Here is a 21,144-nt window from a genome sequence, read left to right on the forward strand (position 1 = left end):
TTTACCTTACTCTGGTTGAACCCTACCATTTTTGCTTCCATTGACCTTCAGATAAAAAGTGTAGTTTTTCTAAAAGGTTTGTCTCGCCTGTAGAGAGCAAGAGATACAGAATAACAAACCCATCATGCTCTAGAACCAATAAATGAACCCCTGCCTCCAAATATCCACATGGCAATGATGCCAAGAGCTGTTCTGAGCATTCAGGACTATGGTAGCAGAGTGAATACTGGGTCTGAGTCCCAAGAGTGGCAGTTATAAACACCTGGAGCTGAGGAGCTACCTAACCTCAGTTGCTCTAGGAGAACATCCAAATGTTGGGGTAACACATGCTAGTTTCTTTTTTCAGACTCAGTTAAACATAATAGATTTCTTGACAAAGAGTCATTTTACCAGTTTTAGGCCTGGGAAGTGGATTGACGTCATTCAAGCTGGGGAATTCATGCTGGTCTGTAATACTACAGGGGCGTCACATAGGCTGCGTGTACATTGATTTCAGTAGCAACCTGATGTCCTGGTGGAATTGCTCATTAATTATGTTCATTATTGAAATCAAGTTTTCTTAAAGTACTTCATTGAATACGTAGTAAAATAGCCGGTCTTGAGATAATCATCTTACATCCAAATGTTCCAACGGTATTAAGGATCCAACCTGTAAAGATAATTAGGGAAATACAGTGTTTAAAAACAGCTGCACACACACTGTCTGCCAGGAGTAGTGTGTGACACCTGTAGTCAACAAGCGTCCCTTGGAGCTGTCAAGCTGCTGCAATATAGCTCACCTTTCAGAGCAGTGTGGCTCTCCCTCTGCACATCCTACACATCATGCATTCAAATCAGCTCTGTAAAAAGCAGCACCCAATTACAGGGCGACCCTGGTCCTTCTGCCTGCAACAGTCAAACTTCTGACTTCTGTGGCGTTGTAACAGTAGATCTAGTATTGACCACACTCATTTCTAAACCCAAGCCATTACAAATTCAAAACATAGTATTGATGTACATTTCATTGGTCTTTTACCACTGCAATGGAAAAGTCTGTATGTTTTTATTTTGTCAAAGGTAAAGGTGCTTTCTATGCCAGGTTACAAGATACTCTCTGCAGTGTTATTGTGTGTGTCCTTCTGCTTTCCAGGCAGTATCAGTCTAACCCATAGGTGTCCTGTATGATCACAGGGGTTTAGAAAGTCTCCTGACCTTAAGCCTTCCTCAAGTGGAAGAGTAAAGGCCCAACGCTTCGTGCCCCGAGGACAGCTGTACACTGCTTTTCATCGCAACAAACCTCTGTGCCTTAACTGGTCCACTTCCTCAATTACTTTGGTCACATATTTACTCCCAGCAGTTTCTCTGTAGGTTTAAAAATATTACTGCAGTTTATTGTATTTTTTCTTCATGAATGTGATCGTTACATCACCGTAGCAACTGCTCATATGTTCAGTGCAGCATTTAAAGTAAGAAGCTGCACACACAGCTGCCCTCGGTGGACTGAACGCAAGACCCGGGTCGGACAGCTCTTTTCTGTGTCCCGAGACCTGTAGAGCACCTCCAGCATTGGTGTGAGGCGTTGCATTTCTCAGTGGCACACCAGAGCTCTCCACACACTCCCCCTCACATTTCGGTATAGCCGTTAGAACAAGCTATTTCAACCGCCTAATTTCATTCAATGGAAAACATGTCTGTATCTAGTCTCCATGAAAGAGATGTTTGAAAAGCACACAAATTTTGAAATCAAATATAATTTCAATGTTTTTATGGGCAATTGTGTTGAATGGGAAAGCATGTGTCCCATTTTCAGCTTATGTATTGCATTTGGACAGGCAGCCAACTGCATCAATTTATTCTTTACCGAAATGCTTTAGTGTTTCGTTTTTTTTTTTTTTACTAGCATTCTGATGTCTTTTTCTCCATGAAACTACAAAGTTGATGCTGCTTGTACTGTATTACTGTAAAACTGTGGCCCAGCAGTCATCTTTCAATCATTATTTTGTATTGCAGCATTCATCTCATGCAGTTTGATTTGTTACTCTTTCAGATACAGTAGTTAGTGTTTAACATTAATTTAAATGTTTCTTTTTTAAGGAGAAATACAGCATGAGAATGACATGTTTATTTTTTACTATTAATATCACACACTTTGTAAACTAAATCACTATTAAAGAATTGTACCTTTCTTACTAGTTGTCCTTGTCCTTTATTATTCATGGTGCACCACTTTCATGCCACTGTAAATATTCAGACTAAATAGAGACTTAAATCAAATGTGATTCTTGGGGGGAATATGACTTATAGGTGGTACAGCAGTGACCCAGAAGAAAAATCCCCAACCATTAAGTGAACTGTACGTGTAGTGCTAGCTGTACTTTGTACTCCAGCCATTGCTGGGAAACACTGCAGCTCACCCCACCCTCTTAAGGAAGGGCATGAAAGTAAAAGGGGGTCCAGAGACATGTCAGGGGAATAAAAACCACACCCCCTGCCCTGTTTCAGTCCTCTGACATGCCTGACGATGAGGAGGAGGGTGAGGAGAGAGATTAGACTTGCAATCCTGCAGCCAGATCAGTTCCAGGAAATGGCAAGAGTCTTATAAATATCACTCAGCGATTCCTCTATCATGTGACAGAAGTCAAATGACAGACAATTATTGCATAACTTGAGATTTTTAATCAAATGACCTGCAGAGTAGTTGCACAATAATATATAAATCAGACTTATTAGACAAGTAATGGACTGCTCCAGTTAACAGTGGTACAGCAACACATGCAGTCTAATAGAAATGATCACATTAACTGAACCCATCTCTATACGAATTAAAGGTTAAAAAATAAATATTTTATAAATATACTAATCCCACTGCAGTAGTAAGTACTTACATATCAGCCATCACAGACAAAGTATAAACTGACTGCATTTCATTTAAAATGTTAAGTAAACAGACTATTTCCTGCTGTAAGTAGTGATTTCGGAGCCAAGATTCCTACGCTGAAGAATTCTGAGTAAACAAGAAGTTGTTCTACTTCTGTCACTTGACTGCTTGTATGTGGGGGGTTTCTATTTTGACCCAAAAGTCCAAGTACATTCAATCTTAATGTGTGTTTCAGTTCAGAAACAAACATTCATGTCATAAAAAAATCTGAAATCACACTGTCCAACATAGAACATCCTGGAGGTCATAGTCCTTCGCAGTAACATCAGCAAAGACTTCCCTACTACCTTACCAAAGTCCATGTGCACACCCACACGTACCTTGGGACTTGCATGAACGTCCCACCCTCTCTACCCCACCTCTACTCCAACCCCTCCTGGTGAAAGCAGGTCAGGAGTGCGTGAGCCTCACTGCGTGGGGTGGAAGGCTACCTGCGCAGCCAGAGCCAGCCATTGATGAGACAGGCGGACAACAGCAAGGAGAAGAGGAGCAGCTCCGTTTGGCGGTGCTCTGCATTCTGCCTCTCCAGGGTGGCAAGACGCCGGCTCATCTTCATCATCTGCAGAATCGTGCATGCACATATGGTTAAACCTCAGTTTCATCGTCCTATTTTTATTAGTCCACTCTTTTCTCAGTGGAAATTCATCCAATGTGAACCAGCCTTGAAAACTGTCTCCCCCTGCTGGCATCCTTGTTAATACAATTTTAAACACTATTCATTTAGCTGATGACTTTCTGCAAAGCAACTTACAATTATTTACCCATTTACACAGCTTAGTATTTTTACCAGAGCAATTTAGGGCAAGTACCTTGGTCAAGGGTACTACAGTTTGAGGTGGGATTTGACTGTACAACCCTTTGGGTTGAAAGCCAGCAACTCAAACCACTATGCTACTAGTTGCCCATGTACAAATAAACCACATACACTTTGTCTTGGGGTTACAAATAGTTGAGATAGGCATTTCTGAAGTTGCAGAGTTTTTTTTTGAAGAACTTGTATTTTCTTCACTTTTCCAAGCAAAGGATTCCATATGTTTGTGGAGACATTTTCCCTTATTTTAAATCAGGACTCGGGTGCGGGTGCGGGGTGCAGTGGGTTGGACCACAGTCCTGCTGTCCGGTGGGTCTGGGGTTCGAGTCCCGCTTGGGGTGCCTTGTGACGGACTGGCGTCCCGTCCTGGGTGTGTCCCCTCCCCCTCCGGCCTTATGCCCTTGTGTTCCCGGGTAGGCTCCGGTTCCCCGTGACCCCGTATGGGACAAGCGGTTCTGAAAATGTGTGTGTGTGTGTGTGTGTGTGTAAATCAGGACTCATTTTAATGTAGCTTGAAGTTTTACTGATTTTTAATCATTGTACTTATATGCAGGGTTGCTGCAGAAACCTAACCAACAAATAGAATGAGCGAAGTCTGCATTAAACTTTTATCGACTCCAAATCAGTATTAAAAGTGACATTAGATTTACCAACAAAAGTTTCAAACACACTTCTGGTCCCACTAGTGGGGTGTAAGTTCAGAATCCCATGTATTTAGTCACTCTACCATCAGTTCCTTGGTAGTTTCTACACCCTACGAAATTTCTCAGAGTGACAGGTGAAAAGCACACCATTTCCTCCACTACTCACCTGCTATAGGATAATTGGAACACGCTGCTACGGCACAGTACTTACAGAAACTAACTGGGTAAGCAGTCCAAACAGGGATTTCTTGGAAAGCCTACCTGTCTCCGCAACACAAAGAACTCAACGTTTCCCCCGCCTTCCTCCTCCACGGTCAGCCAATCCTGTGCTGTGCTGCAATCGGAGAGACAAGCAGAGTGAACTCAGAGCACTGCAATGGACAAGTAACCTCAGAAATGGTGTTGAAATTTAATGGCTTGAGTCATTAAAAGTTTTCAAATGACCTGTCTTCATATCAAAGGTGGCACAAACAGACAGACAGTCATTTAATCTTTCCCCTGCACATATACACAATCAGAGTGTACAGCAAGTCAAAGCAAATGCAGTTATCAAGAGTCTACAGGTGAACACAGCAATCATCTGCTGTCACCTTCTCCGGCTGGGGTCCATGGAACCAGGCATCTCGACTAGGGTGGAAGGCGGGTTCTCAGGATAGCTGAACCTTCAAAAGCGATGTGAGGGAATGGTAAACATAATCCTCAAGAGAGACAATCATGTACCACCACTTCAGTATCATTTAGGCTCCACTAGGAAGAGCAAGAAGGGGTACAATTGGATTAGGAAGGATTAATGGGACAAAGGAGGCTATAGGAGTAAGGAAGCAGGGGTCAGGGGTAATAGAGAGGATGAAGTGGTGCTTGGGGAACACGTGACAGGCAGAAGACAACTTGTCCAAGCTCTGCCTGGAAATTGTGATGGAAAAAAAGAGCAGCAATCACTGGTATAAGCCAAAATAATGGCAGACATTGGCAGAAGCAGCACAAGAGGATGGAGGCTGGGTTTATGGGACTGAGTGGGCGGGGTGTCCAGCAGCAGATTGGCGGATTGTCACCTGGAACCGCACTTCTGGGTGACAGTCCGGAGGATGCGCTGGGAGGCCAACTGACCCAGGTCTCTGACAGCCTGGAGCACATTCTGTGGGGACAGGAGGTTGGGTGGAATAGCGGAGGGTCCACGGGGTTCAACGTTCTGTGGGGAGCGTCCCACAGCACGGCTACAGGAGCCAGGAGGTAGAGGGGTGGAGGGTCCCAGAAACACAGATGAGACTTAGAGAAAAATTCACCAGTCTTTTACCAACGACACTGGGGTGTTACGGGTGAGACGCAAAAATCATTATAAAAGGGGACATGAGTGGCTTACAGTTCTGGATAAATCATGTATGACTACACCCTGACTTTAAGTTCAAAGTGAAACTATAAACATGGGAAATCTGAGCTGCCAGCTTTCCCAAGATTCATCGCGCTTTTACATGGAACTCTAGCATCCCCTTGTGGTCATGAGCTCAATCTCACCTCCAGAACACTTGTATTTCTAAAGCAAATATTTACATTTTTTTATTTAGTAGATGCTTGTCTCCAAAGCAATGTACATACATCTCTGTTCAAGTAAAGCAAAACGAATACATTTTGCTGTCTTCGGGTTCTTTACATGAAAGAAGTATATACAATAGGAAGTTCAAATTACTCTGACAGTCGTAAGGTCAGTTGTATTGAAATGAGAAACAGGAAAGTGTCATTGTCATGTCAGGAAATTTTTGACATCCCAGATTTGTTTCCATCTTCAAAGAACTCTGTGAGTCTGCTACCATGAGAACGTTCACTTGCTGGAGACAGAATGACTCCCAGCGGCTGCGGAGCACTCACAGAGAAGGGGCATGCAGCATCTGTTTTGACAGTGTGGGGGTGACAGGGGGGCTCCTGCCAAAGGTTTGATCACTGTAGGACCTGCGCAGAGGACTCTGCCAGAACGGACAGAGATTATTTCAGATCGGGCATCATCATCATTTTACTGTGAGTGACATCAAATATGTGGCAGCCGTACATACGTTGTCTATAAGCATACTTTGCACAATAAAACAAAACCCAAAAACTGTTCAGCTACATGTGCCCACGTCCAGCATTAAAGCAGCACGCGGTCATACTGAGGTTTGTCGGCGTACCAGGGGCTCTGAAGAGGGAGAGTCCCATGCTGTGGCTGCATGGGTCGGGAAGCTGCGTCCGGATGGAGTGGAGAACAGGGGTCGCGGATTCAAATCTGGGGCATCTGGCAGAAAGGAGAGCGACAATTTAGGAGCTCAAAAAAGGAGAGCGTTACCCCAGAATTTTAGGTAAAGCACACAGTTCTGTCTTTACAGTCGCACCAACCTGCCAGGGACAACCTGTTGGGGATGTGCATCCGGTAGATGAGGGTCATGTCCTCAGGCTTTGTTTGCTCATCCCCCTGAGGGCCCAGCCCGACTCGGAGGTGCTCTGGGACCCGCATCTGCTGGCTGATGACCTCGGTGAACTGCTGGTCGGACCCATGACCCGGCAAGCTCGTGTCCAGGAAAGCGGGCGAGGCCATGTCACCAGTGCCTGAAGACAAGAATAAAGACAATGTACTGCACTACATCAGTCTACCATGATTTAAAAGTTTGCAAAGCTTAGTACAATCACCCCCCCCCATTTGGCTTGAGAAACTAGAGGACTTGAGGTTAAAAACAGTTTCACTTAATATCTCCCCCATTAATTAGGAGCAAATTTGGTTTTTGCGCAGCTTCTGTCAGCCAAGTGGCACAAAATCACAACCACCATGAGTTTCCCTTCTCAGCAATAGTCTATCCTGTGCAGCATTTAGTACCCAAATTCCATCAGCTCTGTTTACCAGTTTCACCTGTTATTACCTCATTTGGACTATCCAAACCATGTCAGCATGTCCATTGAGCGTCAGTTTCTTTACACTGTTTTAACTGATTTCTTACCCTTAGTGTTGATTTTTGTTTTACAGTAAAGGTTGAACAGATTATCATGTTTATGCATGAATTAATAGTGAGCGTTTAAGCGTATGGTACAACAGCCACAAGAGAGGTGAAGAAACCATACCGCATTACAGAATGATCAATGTGTTATTTTAACAAATGTTAACTATAAAACTAAATGTCCATTTCAATGTTAATTAGTCATATTACAAATAGCTGTAAATTGACTTAGACATTTTGTTAAATCTAAAATGCAGAGGGAAGCACAGCCACTGCTACTTGGCCCCAAATGTTTCCCCCCCTTTCGGTTTGGAGATTTTTTACCCTTTCCTCCAGGACCAGTTGTTTTAGAGCTTTAACAATTACATAGTTATGTGATAGTAATTTAATGGATAGCCAACCTTTAATTCGTATTATTCCTCCGATCCCTTGTCCAGTGTTCAATAAAAATAAAATTTAATATTAACCATGAACGGGTGTCCTTTTGTTTCTTGGGGGAGGAGCTGTAGACCAAAATAAAACCGTTCACCATGGATGGAAACGAATGGTAATTACGTATTTGATCGCCGACAATTCACCTCAGCCTGGCTGGGTTTTTCGGGAACGCAGCACCTGACCTGTGTGTAAGTCCAACATTAAAACGACCCCGTAACGTAAGTAAAAAGGCGTTCAGGGATGTATGCTGGACTACCAGATCATGGACATGGTCCTGTCTCAGTGTCCTGGCTTCTGCTCTGCCTCAGGGCTCCAGAAAACAGGCCACGACGACGACGGGTGGATGGGATTACAGAGACCGAAGTTTAATTACTGTAACTAACATACAGTGACAGTCACACCTGATGAAGTAGGTTGTTTTCCACACAAAGTGCGACTCGTGAGCTAAGCGGTCGAAGTGGAAGGGAACGAAAGGGAAGGGAAGGGCTTCTCCGCGTCGTCTCGGACAACGAAAAATACCCATCAAGTCGCGAAAGCGGGAACGAGGCGCGACGGCTCGCGGCAGCGCGAGGCTTCCAGAACAATTCCAGCCAATCAATGTCACAAGTTGTTGCAAAGTTGAAAGTGCGTCAAAGCGCACGAAAGCAGAACTGCGACTTCAAGAACGATAGGTGATTCTGGATACTCGCTATGGACCGATAACTAAACAACCAACGACATCTATTTTCTTTTAAACAAAGACAGAAAATTCCAAACATGACACTTACAAACGAGCAAGAAAAAAAACTTCTTAAAGCTCACCGCTACCCGGCCACTTCGGTGACGTCCGAGAAAACGACTCACCAAAAAAACAGCGTTAATTGTGATTGGCCGGATAATCCGTGTAATTGGATGAAGACACCTCAACGATTGGCGGCCCGTTTCCAGTCGATCCGGGCAGGATGTTCCCGATGATTGGCTGACTGGGTGAGGGTGAGAGTGGGCAATGGGTGGGTCGGGGGGCGGGATCTTCACTATGATTGGATGGCGCTGCTGCTCGCGTCCTTTCCGAAAGTTTGATCTGTTTAGTCCTTCAGTCGGGTTGCCACACAGGTGGCTAGTTTTACGTGCAGTTCTTAATAATTTGCAATGTTTTACTTATAAAATAATAAAGCAATTGCATGTAATTCGATTTCTTATGTAAAAACGACATAATTTTCATAAAAATGTGCTTATAAGCCATTCCTGTATTTAAACATTTCACATTTTTGAATAAAAAGCAGAGCCATATGGATAAAAACACATTTAATACAGGCCAATGCACAAAATTATATTCAGTGCTTTCACAAATTTGGCACTTGGTAAATCTGTGTGGCTAAATGGTGAGAATATGGAGTAAAAGTAATTTGTCACCTGTGTAGGAACAAAGCAGAAGGTGACAGGAGGACAGACGGGGAAGGGATGATTATTTCCTGCTTACATAGCTAGTGATCACCCTGAACTTTCTATAGCATCTTCTGTCATGTAGCTTTCACCTTTGAGATGTTGGATAAGGCTCAGAGGTAATACTAAAGCTTCAATCCTATTACTGTTAATATTAAACAATCTCTGTGGAAATTCACTTCCCCGTCAGAAACATTGCCCATGTCACTTTATATATTTGTTCCAATACCGAAACACAGCTGTGAGAAACCAAACCATAGACTTAGGTAGAGTAACATCAAAATGAGTGTGTGTTTACCACGAGAGCACTTATGGGGAGACACAATTCTAGTACATTTTCAAAGCAACTCACTTCTCAACATGTTCAGAGTTCTGGCAAAAAAAAAAAAAACCTCAAGGGTAAACAGAATTTTATTTTATCAGCACAGTCACCATCTGTCAAGAACTTCCTCTGACATTTTTTCTATTCAGCGAGGTTACGGAAAGAGATGAGATGTTGCGCATCTGTTGCCTTCACTGTCTACTGGAAGCTCTTAAACACAGGAAACCTAGGAAGGGAAAATACTGGAAGACGAGCACAAAGCTTCGGCAACCTTGAATTTCCCAGTTTGCGCTGGTGCAAGCTCTGGTGAAATACCAAGAATACCAGTTACTGGTGACAAGATACAACGATAAGTTCTTTGGATGAACCGCACATAGCAAAATAGACAAGTTTGTCATTTAGGGTGAATTTAAAAATGTGCACAGTAATTATATATACTAAAAGTATAAATTTAATACAAACACTTAGATTAAAACAGATAAATCAAATGTGAAGATCCCTTTGAGCCAAGACCTACTGCTGCCTTTCCTGATTTTCATCACATCAACTGGTTCACAAGTATGTCCATTTCTTTTCTAGAATTATATGTGTAACAAAAGGCAACTAAAGATAATTATAAAAATACAAATTCATGCATCAACAACTCTTAGAAAACATCAACTGGAGTGTGCCATATATGTATGTATATACAAATATATAGATACTGTAAAGACTTGCCCCTTTTGTGCTTTGAGAGGGTCAATCAAATCAAAACCTGGATTACTAAATATGCATCAGCACAATTTTGTTTTATTAGAAAACTGAAAGATGCCTAGAAATTCAGTGGTACCAGAAAAAAATACCAAGGAGACAGATAACAAGGGTAAAACACACCAAGAATTTTGAACTCTAGTATCTGAATAGTAGTCCTTACTAAAAAACGGTTTTGGCTTCCGTAAACAGCCAAGATATTATAATTTTGCATTTAACATACTGCAACTGAGATGAGTGCAATTTAAATCTTACTATGGGGGTGCTTTGGCAAAATGTAGCCAAGCATGTCTTTCTACGTGACTTTAAAGTTTAATAAACACGTAAACACAAAGTTGCTTTCTCTGAAATCCCACAGCCCGATACATTACAGCACCACAATACACAGAATACACTGCGTACCAAACTCTGTACACAACCCCTCCGGTCAAATTTATGACTGTAAACAGAACAACTGCACACGAAGAGAAATGCCACAGAGGGTAAGGGTTCAAAATGTCCAGGCTTTTTTTTTTTTTTTTAAATTATTATATTATGTTGCCCCACTATGGAAGGGTGTCCTATGGTCACACAAGACACAGACAACACAGGACACAAGGACACAATGAGCAAGACGTGTAGGGGGCCTGGTAAAGGAGACATGAGCCACCCACAAATGACTCACGAGACAAACAGACGCACACAATGCTCACATCAACAGCAGCAGCACTGCTCTACGGGATATAATTACCCACCATCCTTTGCATCTTCTGGTGATGGCAGACACAGTCATACTCTCCACCTCCAGATGAGATGGAGTCAACTGGAAAGGGTGAGCCAGGGATCCAAAGGAACAGAGGAAGAACCAAATCCACGTCCCCTGTCTGTTGGCAGTGTGAAACACCTTATGATGGCAGCGGTAGCTGTGGTTAACCTGAGCTGAGAAAACCCCTTTTTATGCGTATTGAGATGGAGACATCGCGGCCATAACGGCAGTTTATTCGACGGATCGCGCCCAAAAGGAATTCTGTGTAAAGCCATGAAAAACAGAGCAGTACCAGCAGATCTCCCAGTAGGGGAAGAAAGAAGAAAAAAAAATCCACCGGTTGCTTTCAGCAGAAAGAAACTGTCAATGCACGTCACCATTAAAAAAAAAAAAAAAACCAGACAAAAGGCAGAGTGCACACACACAGGAGGCAGAGACACTGACCTCCGATTCATTCACTGGCCAGGTTTGAGTAAGAGAGGGCGGAAGGAGTGAGCAAGGAGGACTTGGGGACTTAGTTTATCAGATCCCCTGTGTTTTCTGGATGCCAACAGGTGAGGGCGCGCGCACGTTACCGCGCGTCAGCGGGTACGTCAAGAGAGGCGCAAGCGTGGCGGCCGAACAAAAAACATTCACGCATCCGCGATAGCGCTGCGCCGCACGGCAAGCGACGACACAAACTAAGGCCTGACACTTTGAGCGACGGAAACGTAAGGCAATCTTCACGGATCTGTGAAGGTTCCCAGTTCGCCGGACGGGCCCCGTTCTCTGCGGAGACGAGCGAGGCCCAGCATTTTCCTCCCCCGTAGTTCGCTAACACGATACGCTGCGTAGGTGTGTTGCTAATTTTAAGGACCTTAAACGCATTATGTAAAAAGGCAGCGTGCGCTGGATCCGAAAAGGTCATGAGGCACTCCTCGTCGCCACGTGACTCTGGGAAAATAAAGCTTGCGAGGTGCTGGCCCGATTCACGCGGTCTCCGCAACACGTGCCGGGCAGCGAGTGGACTGCAGCGCGGATGAGCCTTTCTTATCGCTATGCATCTGCTGGTGCTGAAGCACGACTGTTTTGGTGAGAACAAAGAGCCTTTCGTCCGTTTCTGCTCGCCGCGTTTGTGCAACCGTGGATAAAAAGTAGAGAGCAACGCTCTTCGGGCACATACTGTAACCCCGGTGCCTCCTACGCAGCTCAACACGTGGGATCCTCCGTTCAGCGAGCAGCCCGGACCGGGTCGGAACACCGCAGACCCCAAAGACACACACTTTGGATGACGCGCTTGTTTTCCTTCGCAGCTTTCCGACGGCATCCTCTAGGGGTTTCGCTTCTTCGTCTTCTGCCGCTGTCTGTCCATGTTAAGGCCAGGATGCTTAAAGTGGCTGGGGTGCAGGGCAGGCTTTCGGGAGGGGAAGAGAGGACAGAGGGGAGGCATAACATGTTTGCATAACTGCAACCGTAACACCTCCTTGTTGGCCAACTGCAGAAGACTGTGGAATGACTACAGTATTCGGAGAACCATTAACCACTAACACCAATGCATAATTAAAACGCTGGTCGGTAGGCTTTAACCGACACGGACAAACACCGATGACACAGAGGCTCCCTGTGTGGACCGGGCGGCGACACGAGCTGTCGCTACAATGCGGCGGGCATGGAGGCAGCACCCCCATGACTCACTTCTGTTTGACAATCTCCTCGTATTTGGGCGGGGGGTCGCTGTAGGGAGCTGTGGTCTCGTCGCTGCTGCTCTCAAGGTGTCCCGTTACTTCTTCGTAGGAGGGCGGCGGGGTCGCGCCGGAAAGGCGGGAAGCGACAGAGATGGACGAGTCCTGAACGTAGAGGGTCCGGCCGTTTTGGAGATGCGCGTGCTGGTGGGAGGTGGGAGCGGCAGATCCCCCGGACCCCCCGCCTCCACCTCCGCCGCTCCCCCCGCCCGCAGCGCGGCCGGACTGGTTCTCCGGGTGCGGGTTCTCGGAGTGGGAGGGGCCGTCGCGGTGCACGAGGATGCGGGGCAGGCTGCGGGAGTTGCGGCTAGCCAAGTACCGGTTCTGGGTGTACGCCGGGCGGCGGCGCGTCGCCTTCTGCAGCTGGCATCTCCAGATGAGGAAGAGTGCGATGATGATGAGGAGGGCCACCCCCAGCAGGGGCACCACCATGTACACCGTGTCTGTGCGCTCTGAACGCGCCTCCGTGTTGGTGCTCACCGTGTTGGTGCTCCCGCGCTTCCAGGGCTCCATCTGAGCCTCAGTGGGGGCAGGGCCATGCAGGGTTTGCGCGGACAATAAACACACAGCTCACGACACTTTGGGTGGAAATGTTACAGCATTCTCACGACAGCGAAACAGCGGCGGCACACCATCGCACTACAGAACTCAAAATAAAACTCTTACTTTTAAAAACATTTTTGCCAAGTTACTTTTCTCTTTTGACAAAATTCTGAGAAAAAAAAAAAATCACCCGGGAAATTAAAATTCCTCGCACTTCAAAAAGCACATCAAAATACTCAGAAAGTTCCAGCAACTCGCGTGCGCCATCTGCTCGCTGGCAACACCGGCGTCCTGATACGAAGAGCTCGCTCCACCCCTGGGATGAGCTGAACTACACGAAGGCCGGAATAGCGTGCAGTGGCGCTCGAGGCGGACGCGCTCCTTCAGCCCGATTCCAAGACCTCGGTTCGAATTACAGCAGACCAGCAAACCTCCAGGCACTCTTCACATAATTCCCATCCTCTCACATTGGTTCTGTAGCGCCTCCTGTGGTGGGGCTGTTCGTCTGCTGCGAGAAAGTGATGCTCTGGTCCAGACTCCCACCTGTAGTCATCCCTGGGAGCGGCCTCTGGATGATTTACCGTGAATTCGCTGTTCACAGGCCTCTCTCTGCGGTTATCAACGCTGGCACTCTCCTCTGTGTAGCACTGCTCAAGGCTTCCCTGGTGAAATGGCTCCAAGAATCGGTTAGCTCCAGGGAACCACCTCCTGGGACAGAGTGCATCCTTGTCCCTTGTCTTCTAGGAAAACAGAGAGAGTAACAGGCATGTGTTTAGCAGGGGCCGTACTGTGTGTGTGTGTGTGTGTGTGTGTGTGTGTGTGTGTGTGTGCGCGCTCTTGCAGACTGAGTTTCTAACCATCAGGGGAGGTAATTAGCGTTCATCTGACTCCAGAAAACTTTGCCTTTGTTTCTGACAATGCAGCAAAAATCACTGAGATTTACTCTATTTACTGTAACAGTGGCAGAAGCCTCTCAGCCGATCCCCCTCCGAATACTTGAGCGCCTCCGTCTCTTTGAAGAAGGGACCTGCGAAGAGCCTGCGGAGAATGTGATCAGTGATGCGCTGTCACAGCGAGTGCCAGGGGAACTGAAGAAACGATCACTTAGATCGAAAGAGCAGATGTGCCGCAATTAAATGTTAATAAGTTAAAAAGACAATCTCGGAGAATTCACAAAAACCCCGACTGATGTGTGCCAGTTGAAAAACACTCCAGATTTCGGCTTAAGGTTTATAACGTTAAATCGTGTCTAGCAAGTACACGGAAGCGGCAGAATATTGCAATATTGACAGAAAGAAATTGGTTTGCAAAGGCCTCTGTAAAAAGGTTTATTAGATATTTGTTAGAAAGTTAATTTCCCACTTGGACCACGTGCAGAATCACTAATAAGCAATGACAGTGTGGGCTGCGGAGCTACACAAAGGATGTCTCTGCGGAGCTGTAGTGTGCTCCACTTTCATGGTCTTCCGTGATAAGTGAGCATTAATGGGTCAGAATTCAGAATCTCAAACTAATCCAGGGCAGCTGGCCTACGGTATACATTTTTAAAAAGCTAAGTCTTAAGGCAAACCAATAAAATTCGACATGACCCAGAAGACCAAACAACGGCCTATTTCTCCCAAGGAGCAGAGCAGAATTAAAGGGTAAATTGCACTGTAAGTTACAAGGACAAATTTACAGAGTGCTAGACAGTGAGTACCTTTATTTTCATAAATGAATTCCTCCTATAAATACAAGGCCCTGGGGGTTGCCATGGCAACAGGGAGGAGGAGGAGGAGGAGGAGGAGGAGAGTAAGGTGATGCTGAACACATTCATTGAAACAAACGAAATGTCCAAGTTTAAAGCCACGTTCAAATCAGAGCTAAGTTATCAATTAAGCGAGAAACGAACACGTCAAAAGTACATTATGTAGGGAATGAAACCGTTCTGTTTCAAAATTATTTCAGTTACTACGGGGAACTTGCTGCCTTGTTGAAGTAGCAGCCTGATGTGTGATGAACTGCATATGAAACACTGTAGCGGAACCTGTAATTTTACAATCTAAAACATTAACATCTCTTCTCAAAATATCAGCATTATCATCATAACGAAATTAAAGAGAACAGTACCGTACGCGCATAAAAATTCCTCTCTCTGGAGCCGAAAAATCTTGTCAAGTAGCTGGATTCATAACAATCAAAGCGAAAATATAAGCCTCAAGCTAAAAAAAAAAAATCAATCATACTCACTCACTGTTCGTGTTCCGTTATTTTTTAAATAAAGAAATATAGTGTATTATATTATTTAAAAGTAAATAGGTATAACTCTAAATATTTTAATTTTATTTGACCAGTCTGTGAATAATATTAACATAGTTTGGAACCACGTGAACGCCGCTAACGAGCACAAATTGTGAAAATAAACCCTACCTTGGCGTGACTGCAAACAGGCTCCTATTTCATCCCTGTTTCCAAAAGCAGAGCTCCTCTTAAGGGATTCGACGATCGCAAGCGAGCCGCCTGCGAGCCAATAGCGACGATGGAATCCCCGATCTTGACCAATTAGAGCTCGAGCAGCGATCCGCTAATATTTGAAGGACGCCGTCATTAGCGCAAAGCATCCTGGGAATTGGTGTTTATTGGTGATCACGTCCCCGCCTTATTCCCTTCGTTTCAACAAACCGCCATTCACAAAAGAAGCCACTTAGAAGAACACTGCGGGGAATCCCTGCTTTTGACAAGCACTGCTCACGGAGCTTTAATTAAAAAAATATGGTAACACTTCAACAGAAGAGAAACTATTTGTTTTCAATGCCACGCCTTGTGTTAAAGACTACATGTCCCAGAATTCCGCGTCTGTCGTTGGCCCTTGTGAAGTCACGAAAAGAATAAGCTTGCGGGATTTTTTTAATAAGCTTATTCAAATTTTAGTAGGGTATCAGTTGTTAAATCATAATATTAAAAGCCCGTACTTCTACATTAAATGCGCTCGATGTTACCCAGCTAATTCACCATCATATACATCATGTCTACTGTTGTCGATGTGGTCATTAATGAACGTGACTGAGTGTGTGGTTTTCACTGATCCCGCATGTTCACCCGTACGCTGCGCAAGTCAAACAATGAAACAGACGATATTTCCTTCATCTCGGCGCGGCGTTGCCGAAAACGGTGAAATCTGAATCTGCTGAGACTGAGAATATACCTTGGGGTAAATAAAAGTACAAGAGAGCGTCAAGGAAAACTATGGGGATTCATCAATTCTTCAGTTTTGTCAGTAATGAAACCCTTGATGCATCAAAAAATGTTTTAATTAAATAACAGTATATACAGTGGCTCAATAATGTATAAAAAAGTACTTACATATAAATACATATTTTACATTATAAGTTAGAAACCAGAATAAAATACAAATGGGAGAGAGTGAAGGGTCTATATACAAACAAAAACAAAACCCTGAGATTAAAAGGAAACTATATCATCATCCCAATATGGGATTTCATGTTATGCAACCGTGCAATTCCCAGCATGCATTGCATTAGCAATAGCGCTTCACTGCGGGAGAACTGTCCAGAAAAGAGCAGACATTAGAATAACGATTTTCTTAATTTCAAAAAGAGATACGAAGGTGAACAAACTGAAACAGTTCACACCAGCAGATTGTATGAAGATCTGCATCAGTCCTGCAATTCATTTACCACCGTTTTTCAGCATCCAAGATAACTGCGTTTTGAGGATGTAAAACCTAAGTCACTGGGTTTGGTGAATGAAAGAATTCATATTGCTCTTGTGCTCTCTAACACTGTAGTTAGCAACAGGCTTGACAGTGTTCCTGACCGCAGTAATATGGAGAAACGTGGGTTGTGCTCGGCTAAGATCTCCTTCTTCTTCTGCCAGCCTGGCTCATCTCCATGAGAATCCTGTTGACCAGCTGGTGCAGCAGCTCGCCTGAGTCCAGCCCGGAAAGGTGATCGGAGGCTGCGTGCAGAATCAGTCAACCTGGAGCTCAGTTAGTCGGTGATTTGTGGCTTCCGGCAGCTTCCGGAGTCGCTGTGATCCTCTTCGTCCCACTCCTCATCATCCTCATCATCCTCACTGTCTGACTCATCGTAAAAGCTGATGGTAGCCTGAACGGGAAGGTTTCTCAGCAGCACCTCCCCGTCACTGTAGAGGTAGTCAAAACTCTTTGACTTGGGCCAGAAGAGTCTACGGCACAAAGAAAGGAAGACCATCAGGGTCCGTATACGTTGTGTTCATTAGTTTTTTGATTAGAAATTGAAAAACAAAATGCGAATTACGGTGCCTTCACTTGTTTTTTGTTTTAAAAATGAAAAACAAATTATGAATGAACTATGTTTAAAAACAATTTTTGCTCAAAATATAAAATCTTTAAAATATGCCTCATTTATAGTTTCTTGCCATGTTATTTTTTGACTTTGATTTATTTCTCTTTGTGGTATTCTTGAAAAACCCGGATGTAAACGACTTGAAACCGCACACAATCCATCGGTGGCTTCATCGAACGTGCTGGTGCTGGCTTCGCTCCGAGTTATTGATCATAAGTTCATATGACTCACTACGTGGTTTTCAACAGCAGCAAGAGAGTGACGGTAAGGGAGGGTGACATGTCCACCGAGAAAATCGGCAGGATTTTTCAGGTGCCACTTCTTAAGAATCTTATTTCTAATTATGCGCAGGTGTTAAAAGCACCGTGAAGTTGTCGGTTCTAGTTCTAGGTTAGGCTACTTGTTACATTGGAAATATTCATCGTATTTGGTATTGTAAGATTTTGATTTCTGCACTTTGAATGATTATTCAAAAAAAGAAAATAAGTCCTTTTCTTTTTTGCATGTGTGCTCAGAAACAATACAAAAGTCATTTTTTTAATTTCTCTGCTTTCAATATTAAATGGAAAAAAAAAAAACAAATGAAGGCATTGTAATTCGCATTTTGTTTTTCAGTTTCGAAACAAAAAAACTAATGAATGCATTCTACACGGACCCATCAGCATATCGCCACCTCTGGATTAAGACCCAAAAAAAGTGATCGAAACAAATGCGTGTGCTCAATGAACTTCTAGTTTCGTTAATAACAGTAGCAGGAAGTCGTCTGAACAAGACCAGTCAGCTTTACATTCTAAGGACATTTCTAAGCTTTACACTGAAGCAAGAGAGTGTGGTCCCGGAAGGATAAAATGCATGTAAATTGAGATGTGAAAAGAAGCATCTGAAATGTATCTCAGACAGTTCTGCAGCTGAGGGAATACCAACCTTACAGGGTGCTGGAACGAGTGCATTTTGCCTCCGGCTGAACTGGCCCACGGTACCACGCTTCTGCCATAAGGCTGTGACAAAAGGCAAGAGGAGAGAACGTAAAATTCCTGTGTGCAGAAATCACGCATCCACATGGTGGCAGTGACAAGAGGAGAGGGTCAGGATCTGTGGGAAACAGTTCTCTCGCACCCGAGCCTGGAGGCGTGTGCCCCGGCTGTTCTGTGACTGGTGGGCAAGTGTCGGTCGGAGGAAGAAACGCTCTTAACGTGTCGCTTCTGGTGTCGGCAGAGCTGCTCGACAGGCCGCAGTTCGGACCATGACAGATGGCCATGTGTCCTCTTGCTCCTTTCACCCTGCCATAGGCTGCCTTTACATCTGCTAAGTGGCGCAGTGCTTCTCACACCTTCTGCTCCGGCACACTCCTGCTAATTCCACATGCATTCCTGAGTGTCACCCCCCCCCCACCCCTTACACCCCACCTCTTTTAATTATCTGTATCTGCAATCACAGCTTCCACTACCCTGCCTGGATGAAGCGGTGCTGTGGGAATGAAGGAATGAAGGAATGCAGGAGCCCAGTGGGTTTACGACATCGGAAACTCACAGATGCCATTGTGCTCCTGAGACTGCACCTCTGCGCATCCACGCGGGACGGGATCCAGGGTCTCCACAGGGCGGCGTCACTGCGGGGAGGGCGACACAGCACGAGCCACATGGTCAGTGTCAATCAAGCAGGTTATAAAGGCAGAGTAAAAACCAGCAGTATGCGTCCAGCGCAGCAAAGCCCATCGGAAAGGTGTGCGTGTTTTTCCTTCTTCCCTTTTTCTTTTTTAATCGTTAAACCTTTAAATTTTAATTATTTAAATAACTGTTTAGCTCAAACAGAACGGACCAGTCCGTGCGGTTAACTTAAGAATTTTTTCTCAGCTCCCACTGACCGCAACATCATCATGCCATGGTTCACGCTATGCGGACGCCAAAGTGTTGATATACAGAAAGAAAAAACACAACGAACAGCATTAAACGAAGTTAAATTAAACGCGATATGTGTATAAATGTGCGCTGGCACGCACGTGACGTGCAGTACTGAATTAATAAACTGAGCTGAATCTAAATTGCCGGCGGCGGCGCGCGAGCAGAGCGGAGCAGAGCGGAGCAGAGCGCGGGCGGAGCGGGTGTGATAATAATAATAAAACACGAGCGATTCCGCGTGAAGCCGTCCCGTCCGTACCTGCCGCCGTGGGCCGTTGTTCGCTCGCGGGCTGCCCAGCCCGAGAGGGACGTGGGAGCCGCGGGGAAGGGAGCCTGAGTGCCGCGGACTGCGGGACGCTCCATGGCTGCAGCTCGCTGATGTTCTTTTATTGCGGCAGAGCAGAGGAAGGATCAAGGAATGCAGCGAATGAAAGGAAGCGCCCGGTGTCTCGTGCCTCCTTCCGCTCGCGGGTCCGACTGCGGTGTGTCTGACTGAGGAGACGGGCTCTGACCCCGGCTTTATAAAGACCACGTCCCGCGGGGGTCTGCTGGTGGGATGGGTGGGTGGGTGGGGAGAGAGGGGGGAGAGGGGGGCGGGGACTGCCGTAATGATGAGTGGGGTGGGTTGGGAGCGAGGTGTGTGTGGGGCGGGGGGGTGCGTGTGTGTGTGTTTTTTCGGACTTTTTTCGGGGGGAGGGGCTGCCACTTGTACAAACACGCGGTCACAGCGAGGGGGTGAGAAATCCGTTAGCGGCGGGGTGACTGAGAAAACACGCAGGATAAAAGTCGGACACCATGTGCGAGAAAAGCCACGGGGGGCAGCGGGGGCAGATGACGGAGGGCTCGCGGGTCATTAGGAGAAAATGACTTTCCAGCCCAGTTATTTCTGAAGGGATCCATCATCATGATCCTCGGATGGTGTTCGGCGAAACGGGGCTGCGGAAAATGTTTATTAATGACAGTGTATAATCATAATGACAGTTAAATAATTTAATAAGTATAAGCAGGTTTACAGTACTTTTCTTTATAAATGTTTGTGTTGTGATAAATAAGCACGACATCCCCCCCATAATAAAAGGAAAAAGCGCAGAGCGCGCATTAATAAAGGTTCGTAATGTATAATAACGTATATTAATATTTTGCCTCCCGACAAGCTCTTGCGCCACTGATATAGAAGGGAAAATAGCCCATAAAACGACTGCGCAAATAACATCGCCCTATAACAATAATGTCACTATTCTTTAGCTTAATAACGCTTTAGTCATTAAAAAGCGAGGTACGTCGGAAAGCGAGCTCTAATCTGAAAGAAATTCGCGCTGAAAATTAATTTACTTGCATCAATTTGTTATTGGATAAGAGAACATACGTTTCTTCAAATCAAAGTCGCGACATAATAACAATAACGACAACTGAGGAACTGCACATATCTTGAGCGAAGAGCTTGGATGAATTTTTTTGGTCTCTGTTGAGAAGTGAATTAATCAAGAACCAGTTGCCAATAAATAATAATAATAATAATAATAATAATAATGAAAGGCGCTCAGTACTATGGACTTGCTTGGGTTCGGGCAGCACGTGTCTGCAGGTGTGCCAAAATGTCACCGTGGGTGTGTAATGGGCTCTTAATGGGTCCTGCGTGGACTCGAGGGCTCCA

General features: G+C 45.1%; 3 protein-coding genes across 12 annotated transcripts; all 3 read right to left on the reverse strand.

Annotated features, from left to right (window-relative positions):
* Window positions 1-2,646: 2,646 nt before the first annotated feature.
* Window positions 2,647-11,066, reverse strand: LOC108920099 (transmembrane gamma-carboxyglutamic acid protein 3). Of its 4 annotated transcripts, none has more exons than XM_018728612.1 (8): window positions 10,993-11,066; window positions 6,737-6,946; window positions 6,532-6,635; window positions 6,236-6,330; window positions 5,425-5,586; window positions 4,963-5,034; window positions 4,634-4,706; window positions 2,647-3,476 (listed from the first exon to the last, which is right to left on the reverse strand). In XM_018728612.1, exons 2-8 carry the CDS (start codon window positions 6,933-6,935, stop codon window positions 3,345-3,347), a joined length of 837 nt encoding a protein of 278 aa, XP_018584128.1. In that variant the 5' UTR covers window positions 6,936-6,946; window positions 10,993-11,066; the 3' UTR covers window positions 2,647-3,344. The 4 variants fall into 4 exon arrangements, with proteins under 4 accessions (XP_018584128.1, XP_018584125.1, XP_018584126.1 ...); XM_018728609.2 differs by lacking the exon at window positions 10,993-11,066 and adding an exon at window positions 8,566-8,664; XM_018728610.2 differs by lacking the exon at window positions 10,993-11,066 and adding an exon at window positions 8,532-8,662.
* A 587-nt stretch (window positions 11,067-11,653) lies between these two features.
* Window positions 11,654-15,747, reverse strand: LOC108920100 (transmembrane gamma-carboxyglutamic acid protein 3). 7 transcript variants are annotated; one of them, XM_029258070.1, is made up of 4 exons: window positions 15,677-15,726; window positions 14,220-14,305; window positions 12,678-14,007; window positions 11,654-12,396 (listed from the first exon to the last, which is right to left on the reverse strand). In XM_029258070.1, the coding sequence occupies exons 3-4, from the start codon at window positions 13,235-13,237 to the stop codon at window positions 12,213-12,215; spliced, it is 744 nt and encodes a 247-aa protein (XP_029113903.1). In that variant the 5' UTR covers window positions 13,238-14,007; window positions 14,220-14,305; window positions 15,677-15,726; the 3' UTR covers window positions 11,654-12,212. The 7 variants fall into 7 exon arrangements, with proteins under 7 accessions (XP_029113903.1, XP_029113904.1, XP_029113905.1 ...); XM_029258071.1 differs by having other exon boundaries at window positions 14,211-14,305; XM_029258072.1 differs by lacking the exon at window positions 14,220-14,305 and having other exon boundaries at window positions 12,678-14,004; window positions 15,677-15,747.
* Window positions 15,748-16,587: 840 nt separating this feature from the next.
* ripply1 (ripply transcriptional repressor 1) lies at window positions 16,588-19,969 on the reverse strand. Its single transcript, XM_029258125.1, has 4 exons — window positions 19,750-19,969; window positions 19,123-19,201; window positions 18,517-18,590; window positions 16,588-17,452 (listed from the first exon to the last, which is right to left on the reverse strand). The coding sequence occupies exons 1-4, from the start codon at window positions 19,851-19,853 to the stop codon at window positions 17,257-17,259; spliced, it is 453 nt and encodes a 150-aa protein (XP_029113958.1). The 5' UTR covers window positions 19,854-19,969; the 3' UTR covers window positions 16,588-17,256.
* Between the last annotated feature and the right edge of the window lie 1,175 nt (window positions 19,970-21,144).

This window comes from Scleropages formosus, chromosome 14, assembly GCF_900964775.1.
Source record: "Scleropages formosus chromosome 14, fSclFor1.1, whole genome shotgun sequence".
Classification (NCBI taxonomy): Eukaryota; Metazoa; Chordata; class Actinopteri; order Osteoglossiformes; family Osteoglossidae; genus Scleropages; species Scleropages formosus.